Genomic DNA, 8,202 nt, shown 5'->3' on the forward strand with positions numbered 1-8,202 from the left:
TCCCTGTAATACTCTCCCCTGTAGTATTATTACTGCCTGTAATACTCCCCCTATAGTTTTATTACTCCCTGTGATACTCCCCCTGTAGTTTTATTACTCCCTGTGATACTCCCCCTATAGTTTTATTACTCCCTGTGATACTCCCCCTGTAGTTTTATTACTCCCTGTAATACTCCCTCTATAGTATTATTACTCCCTGTAATACTCCGTACTGTGTTGCTGGGCTGTGATTGACAGCAGTGCCGTTCTGGCCCCGCCCCTCTCCTGGCCCAATGACTGTGCGCTCTCTGACCCGGAAGCGGAAGTGGGGGGTGTGATGGCGGCGGGCCCGCAGTTGGAGAACGCGAACCCGCTGATTTACCGGCGGAGCTCGGAGCGGCCGCTCACCGCCCGGGAGCAGGATGAGGAGGCGGCCGATGCCATCGACGACAGGGAGATCTTCGATATCCGGCGGCGGGGGAACTAAAATCCGGGGGACAGGGGACTGAGAGAGAGAGGGGGCCCCCGGGGGTGGGGGGTTTACAGGGGGCCCCCGGGCTGTGGGGGGGGGCCCCCGGGCTGTGGGGGGGGGGGGTTTACAGGGGGCCCCCGGGCTGTGGGGGGGGGGGGGTTTACAGGGGGCCCCCGGGCTGGGGGGGGGGGATTTACAGGGGGCCCCCGGGCTGTGGGGAGGGGGGTTTACAGGGGGCCCCCGGGCTGTGGGGTGGGGGGGGGGATTTACAGGGGGCCCCCGGGCTGTGGGGTGGGGGGGGGGGATTTACAGGGGGCCCCCGGGCTGTGGGGTGGGGGGGGGATTTACAGGGGGCCCCCGGGCTGTGGGGATTTACAGGGGGCCCCCGGGCTGTGGGGTGGGGGGGGGGATTTACAGGGGGCCCCCGGGCTGTGGGGTGGGGGGGGGGATTTACAGGGGGCCCCCGGGCTGTGGGGTGGGGGGGGTTTACAGGGGGCCCCCGGGCTGTGGGGTGGGGGGGGGGATTTACAGGGGGCCCCCGGGCTGTGGGGTGGGGGGGGGGATTTACAGGGGGCCCCCGGGCTGTGGGGATTTACAGGGGGCCCCCGGGCTGTGGGGTGGGGGGGGGATTTACAGGGGGCCCCCGGGCTGTGGGGTGGGGGGGGGGGATTTACAGGGGGCCCCCGGGCTGTGGGGTGGGGGGGTTTACAGGGGGCCCCCGGGCTGTGGGGGGGGGGGGGTTTACAGGGGGCCCCCGGGCTGTGGGGGGGGGGTTTACAGGGGGCCCCCGGGCTGTGGGGGGGGGGGTTTACAGGGGGCCCCCGGGCTGTGGGGGGGGGGGGATTTACAGGGGGCCCTGGGCTGGGGGGTGGGGGATTTACAGGGGGCCCCCAGGCTGTGGGGTGGGGGGGGGGATTTACAGGGGGCCCCCGGGCTGTGGGGGGGGGGGGGGTTTACAGGGGGCCCCCGGGCTGTGGGGTGGGGGGGGGGGATTTACAGGGGGCCCCCGGGCTGTGGGGGGGGGGGGGATTTACAGGGGGCCCTGGGCTGGGGGGAGGGGGATTTACAGGGGGCCCCCGGGCTGTGGGGGGGGGGGGGTTTACAGGGGGCCCCCGGGCTGTGGGGTGGGGGGGGGATTTACAGGGGGCCCCCGGGCTGTGGTGGGGGGGTTTACAGGGGGCCCCCGGGCTGTGGGGTGAGGGGGGGGTTTACAGGGGGCCCCCGGGCTGTGGGGTGGGGATTTACAGGGGGCCCCCAGGCTGTGGGGTGGGGGGGTTTACAGGGGGCCCCCGGGCTGTGGGGGGGGGGATTTACAGGTGGCCCCCAGGCTGTGGGGTGGGGGGGTTTACAGGGGGCCCCCGGGCTGTGGGGGGGGGGGGGTTTACAGGGGGCCCCCAGGCTGTGGGGTGAGGGGGGGGGTTTACAGGGGGCCCCCGGGCTGTGGGGTGGGGATTTACAGGGGGCCCCCAGGCTGTGGGGTGGGGGGGTTTACAGGGGGCCCCCCGGGCTGTGGGGGGGGGGATTTACAGGTGGCCCCCAGGCTGTGGGGTGGGGGGGTTTACAGGTGGCCCCCAGGCTGTGGGGTGGGGGGGTTTACAGGGGGCCCCCAGGCTGTGGGGGGGGGGGGTTTACAGGGGGCCCCCAGGCTGTGGGGGGGGGGGGGTTTACAGGGGGCCCCCGGGCTGGGGGAGCTGCTCGGGGTGGGGGAGGGGGATTTACATACTCTGGGAACTGGGGTCCAGAGTTCACTCTGACCCACTGGCTCTTTAGTTTGACAAATGTAAAGAATCTTACAACACCAGGTTATAGTCCAACAATTTTATTTGAAAATCACAATTCTTTACATTTATTAACCCCAGTCCATCACCGGCATCTCCACATCATCTTTAGTTTGAGTTTGAGGAGCCCCCCGCCCCTATCTGTGGGCGGTTCGGATCAGGAACATTTTTTTTGTGAGGGGGGAATTCGATCGCGTTATTTCAAGTCCTCTAACCTGTAAAGTCAATCCCCTCTCAGCCCCTCAACCGCTGACAGCCGCGAGTCTAATAAAAGGGGTCGAGCCCTGTGGCAGTTTGCAGGAAGCACATCCCCTGAGGGGATATTGTTGCTGACACTTTTCCTTAACTTCCTACATCTGATCAGATCAATCAACGACCCTGAGCACCCGCTGAGTCTCGAGGAACTAAATGTTGTGGAACAAGTTCGAGTTAATGTAAGTGTGTTCTAATGTTAGTAATTTAAAAAAAAAAAAAATTACATTATGATTTCAGGGGTGGAGAAAATGATAGAATCATGGGTTACAGCACAGAAGGAGGCCATTCGGCCCATCGAGTCCTCGCCAGCTCTTTGCAAGAGCAATCCAGCTAGTCCCACTCCCCCCGCCCTACCCCCTAGCAAATTTTTTTCCTTTCAAGTATTTATCCAGTTCCCTTTTGAAGGCCATGATTGAATCTGCCTCCATCACCCCCTCGGGCAGTGCATTCCAGATCCTAATCACTCGCTGTGCAAAAAAGTTTTTCCTCATGTCGCCTTTGGTTCTTTTGCAGAGTTAACATTTCAGGTCGATGATCAGATCTCTGCCAGTTCTGACGACGGGTCATCGACCTGAGATGTTAACTCTGTTCCTTTCTCCGCGGATGCTGCCTGACTTGCTGAGTATTTCCAGCATTTTCTGCCATTAAAGGGAGTTGGATCAATAACCATAACTCTGCTGCTCGTATCCTAACTTGCACCAAGTCCTGTTCACCCATCACCCCTGTGCTCGCTGACCTACATTGGCTCCCGGTCAGTTTTAAAATCCTCATCCTCCTGTTCAAATCCCTCCATGGCCCTCGCCCCTCCCTATCTCTGTAACCTCCTCCAGCCCTACAACCCTCCGAGATCTCTGCGCTCCTCCAATTCTGGCCTCTTGCGCATCCCCGATTTCCATCGCTCCACCATTGGCGGCCGTGCCTTCAGCTGCCTCGGCCCTAAGCTCTGGAATTCCCTCCCTGAACCTCTCCGCCCTCTCCCTCCTCCTTTAATACCCTCGGTGGGCTTGGATTTTGAAAGGAAGATTCCCTGTGAACTGTGTTGAAGTTGTTTTTCTTTCCTGTCTGTGCCCAGGTAACTGATCAGGAGAACAGTGTGTCGGTGGCTTTCACTCCCACAATCCCTCACTGCAGCATGGCCACACTGATTGGCTTGTCGATCAAAGTTAAGTTGCTGCGATCGCTGCCTGAACGTTTCAAGGTGAGTGTTAGTGACCCGGGGCGGTGCGGGCGTGCCGGTGGGCCGGGGCGGGTGGGCCGGTGCGGGCGTGCCGGTGGGCCGGGGCGGTGCGGGCGTGCCGGTGGGCCGGGGCGGTGCGGGCGTGCCGGTGGGCCGGGGCGGTGCCGGTGGGCCGGGGCGGTGTGTAAAGATTGAAGACAGGCTCTGCATTGTTGGCTCAGTGGGTAAATGCCGCGCTGCTCTAAAAATGAACCAGGAAAATCCAAGGTCCAATCTCTGACCTGAGTCGTCCGATTTGAGTCTGTGCTGTTGTCAGGGTCTGCAATTCCCATTTCCCCCCCCACTACGGTTGGGGATGGGGGTTGGGGCTAAAGAGCCACAGTTCCTGCTCCTGACCACTGTTCACTCCACAAAGTGTACGTGTGGACACCGGGTGAGGACAGGACCGAGCTCAGATGTGATTTCCCACCCATGGTCGTCTGTCCTGCTGACACCCACTGTCTTGGCTCACTTGGACGAGGTATAGCAAAAGAGCTGGGGGAGTGGGACCAACTGGATAGCTCTTTCAAAGAGCCTGCACAGGCGCAATGGGTCGAATGGCCGCCTCCTGTGCGAGATTCTGTGATTCTAAGACTGAGGGAGGGGATGAATACATTTAGCACAACTTCCCTCTGCTCAGAATGCAGCTTGAAAGGCTGTGGGATGCTCGTTCCCGTCTCTTTCCCCCCCCCCCCCCCCCAGGACCTGTCTTTTGTTTTGCAGCATTTTGCATCGGCTTATATTTCTAACGTCGAGTTCTTCCTGCAGGTGGATGTTCACATAACTCCGGGGACTCACGCCTCGGAAAACGCAGGTGAGCAAGGGGCGGGGCTAATACTGGATCAACTCAGGTAACCCGGGACAGTTCAGACAGCGCCACCTTGACATGCAGCTCCGCTGGGACGGGGCGGGGAGTGGGGCTGGGGGGTTATGGTGTGGTGCTCGTGTTCTCTTTGAAGTGTCTCGCACGCCAAGATTTCTTTAGGTGAGCTCCGTGTTCGGGTTAAACTAGATTTTTAATGCAGAATCGCGGTGTCGTTCTTCACAACTCGGAGAGGGAGAGGGGTGTGGAGCGACATTAGCTCCTGAATTTGTAATGTTTAGATCCACAGATAGGTGCAAATATTTAAACAAACAATTGCTTCCATCGTGAGTTGCAGTTGAAAGATATTCTTGGCAAGTGTTCTCTCACTCGCCCTGCAGCAGAACAGTGTAGGTTAACCCTTTGCGATCCTTTTTTATGGTCAAATTATAATTTTTTTTTTGAAAAAGTATTTCTGTAGTTGTTTTTGAAGCAGGAGGGATGGTTGTAAAGAAATATCTGAGTTTTAATCTTGTAATTTCCAAAATTTCCCGTTTGTGTTTATCCCTCTGTTCCTCCCCCTCCCCTCCCAAACCAGTCTTGATTTGGTAACTGTAGACCTTTTGGGAGCAGCTTTTCCATGCACCTGCTGCCTGAAGGTCCTCTTGCTCGGGTATCAGTGCTGTGCGACCACAGGATATTAATATAAAGCAAACAGAGAGAACACGGTGGAAACTTACTTGACCTTGTCCTCGCCAATCTACCTGTCGCAGATGCATCTGTCCATGACAGTATTGATAGGAGTGACCACCGCACAGTCCTCGTGGAGACCAAGTCCCGTCTTCGCACTGAGGACACCATCCATTGTGTTGTGTGGCACTACCACCGTGCTAAATGGGATAGATTCAGAACAGATCTAGCAGCTCAAAACTGGGCATCCATGAGGCGCTGTGGGCCATCAGCAGCAGCAGAATTGTATTCCAGCACAATCTGTAACCTCATGGCCCGGCATATTCCTCACTCTACCATTACCAACAAACCAGGGAATCAACCCTGGTTCAATGAGGAGTGTAGAAGAGCATGCCAGGAGCAGCACCAGGCATACCTAAAAATGAGGTGCCAACCTGGTGAAGCTACAACTCAGGACTACATGCATGCTAAACAGTGGAAGCAACATGCTACAGACAGAGCTAAGCGATTCCACAACCAACGGATCAGATCAAAGCTCTGCAGTCCTGCCACATCCAGTCGTGAATGGTGGTGGACAATTAAACAACTAATGGGAGGAGGAGGCTCTGTAAACATCCCCATCCTCAATGTTGGCGGAGTCCAGAACGTGAGTGCAAAAGACAAGGCTGAAGCGTTTGCAATCATCTTGAGCCAGAAGTGCCGAGTGGATGATCCATCTCAGCCTCCTCCCGATATCCCCACCATCACGGAAGCCAGTCATCAGCCAATTCGATTCACTCCACGTGATATCAAGAAACGGCTGAGTGCACTGGATACAGCAAAGGCTATGGGCCCCGACAGCATCCCAGCTGTAGTGCTGAAGACTTGTGCTCCAGAACTAGCTGCGCCTCTAGCCAAGCTGTTCCAGTACAGCTACAACACTGGCATCTACCCGACAATGTGGAAAATTGCCCAGGTATGTTCTGTCCACAAAAAGCAGGACAAATCCAATCCGGCCAATTACCGCCACATCAGTCTACTCTCAATCATCAGCAAAGTGATGGAAGGTGTTGTCGACAGTGCTATCAAGCGGCACTTACTCACCAATAACCTGCTCACCGATGCTCAGTTTGGATTCCGCCAGAACCACTCAGCTCCAGACCTCATTACAGCCTTGGTCCAAACATGGACAAAAGAGCTGAATTCCAGAGGTGAGGTGAGAGTGACTGCCCTTGACATCAAGGCAGCATTTGACCGATTGTGGCACCAAGGAGCCCTAGTAAAATTGAAGTCAATGGGAATCAGGGGGAAAACTCCAGTGGCTGGAGTCATACCTAGCACAAAGGAAGATGGTAGTGGTTGTTGGAGGCCAATCATCTCAGCCCCAGGACATTGCTGCAGGAGTTCCTCAGGGCAGTGTCCTAGGCCCAACCATCTTCAGCTGCTTCATCAATGACCTTCCCTCCATCATAAGGTCAGAAATGGGGATGTTCGCTGATGATTGCAGTGTTCAGTTCCATTCGCAACCCCTCAGATAATGAAGCAGTCCGTGCCCACATGCAGCAAGACCTGGACAACATCGAGGCTTGGGCTCATAAGTGGCAAGTAACATTTGCGCCAGACAAGTGCCAGGCAATGACCATCTCCAACAAGAGAGAGTCTAACCACCTCCCCTTGACATTCAATTGCATTACCATCGTCGAATCCCCCACCATCAACATCCTGGGGGGCACCATTGACCAGAAACTTAACTGGACCAGCCATATAAATACTGTGGCTACAAGAGCAGGTCAGAGGCTGAGTATTCTGTGGTGAGTGACTCACCTCCCAAAGCCTTTCCACCATCTACAAGGCACAAGTCAGGAGTGTGATGGTATACTCTCCACTTGCCTGGATGAGTGCAGCTCCAACAACACTCGAGAAGCTCGACACCATCCAGGACAAAGCAGCCCGCTTGATTGGCACCCCATCCGCCACCCTAAACATTCACTCCCTTCACCACCGGCGCACAGTGGCTGCAGTGTGTACCATCCACAGGATGCTGAGTTGCTGAGGAAGGAGATGGGGCTTTGAAAGTGAGTTTTAGCAGAAACGCGTTCAAAGACAAGACGGGAAACAGAAAGCAATGACACCGAACAGGGTAAAAGAGACAAACATCAGCAGTTCTGATGAAAGGTCGTTGACCTGAAACGTTAACTCTGTTTCTCTCTCCACAGATGCTGCCTGACCCGCTGAGGGTTTTCAGCATTTTCTATTTCTCTCTTTTTATTGGCTACCAATGAGATTAACTGCACAGTTTTTTTTTTAGTCGTCCTTTACATTGGGCTGGGCTTCCTTCCTCAGTAAAATCTCCTTCTCCATTTCACAGTGAACAAGCAGCTGGCAGATAAGGAGCGAGTGGCAGCAGCCCTGGAGAATTCCCACCTACTGGAGGTTGTTAATCAGTGTCTGTCGGCAAGGTTGTGACCAGAGAATGGAGTGAGATTCATCCTGAAGGACACAGGGCGGGTGCTAAACCATCACAACACTTTCTGTGTGACTGGTGGGGGTCTCTGCGAGTGTCTGGGGGGGGGTCGTCTCTGCGAGTGATTGGGGGGTGGGGGTGTCTCTGCGAGTGTCTGGGGGGGTGGGTGTGTCTCTGCGTGTGTCTTGGGGGGGGTCTCTGCGTGTGTCTTGGGGGGGGTCTCTGCGTGTGTCTTGTGGGGGGGGGGTCTCTGCGTGTGTCTGGGGGGAGGGGGGGGTCTCTGCGTGTGTCTGGGGTTCTCTGCACATGATACAATCCAAAAACAAATGGCTTGTGTGACCAGGGTCTGTAAGTCAATCGGTGGGTTGTGTCAGTTTGTAGGTCGAGAATGATTGGTGTATTATTTTTAATGGGACCATGCTCTGCTGCTCCTCTCTTCCCCGGTTGTTTTTCTGTTTGTCTTTGCCCCTCTGCTGGTCAGGTCCCAGCCAGCTGATGGGAACAGGCAGGGGGAGGTTTCTGTATGTCCCAGGAGAGGAGGGGGAAGGGGTTACTGCCCCATTCTGG

General features: G+C 56.6%; 1 protein-coding gene across 1 annotated transcript; it reads left to right on the forward strand.

The window, feature by feature from the left end:
* The first annotated feature begins 272 nt into the window (after positions 1–272).
* On the forward strand, positions 273–7,737 carry ciao2b (cytosolic iron-sulfur assembly component 2B). Its single transcript, XM_067997527.1, has 5 exons — positions 273–443; positions 2,584–2,663; positions 3,557–3,682; positions 4,469–4,514; positions 7,540–7,737. The coding sequence occupies exons 1-5, from the start codon at positions 317–319 to the stop codon at positions 7,635–7,637; spliced, it is 477 nt and encodes a 158-aa protein (XP_067853628.1). The 5' UTR covers positions 273–316; the 3' UTR covers positions 7,638–7,737.
* Positions 7,738–8,202: the final 465 nt, after the last annotated feature.

This window comes from Heptranchias perlo, chromosome 16 (assembly GCF_035084215.1).
Source record: "Heptranchias perlo isolate sHepPer1 chromosome 16, sHepPer1.hap1, whole genome shotgun sequence".
NCBI classification, from domain to species: Eukaryota; Metazoa; Chordata; class Chondrichthyes; order Hexanchiformes; family Hexanchidae; genus Heptranchias; species Heptranchias perlo.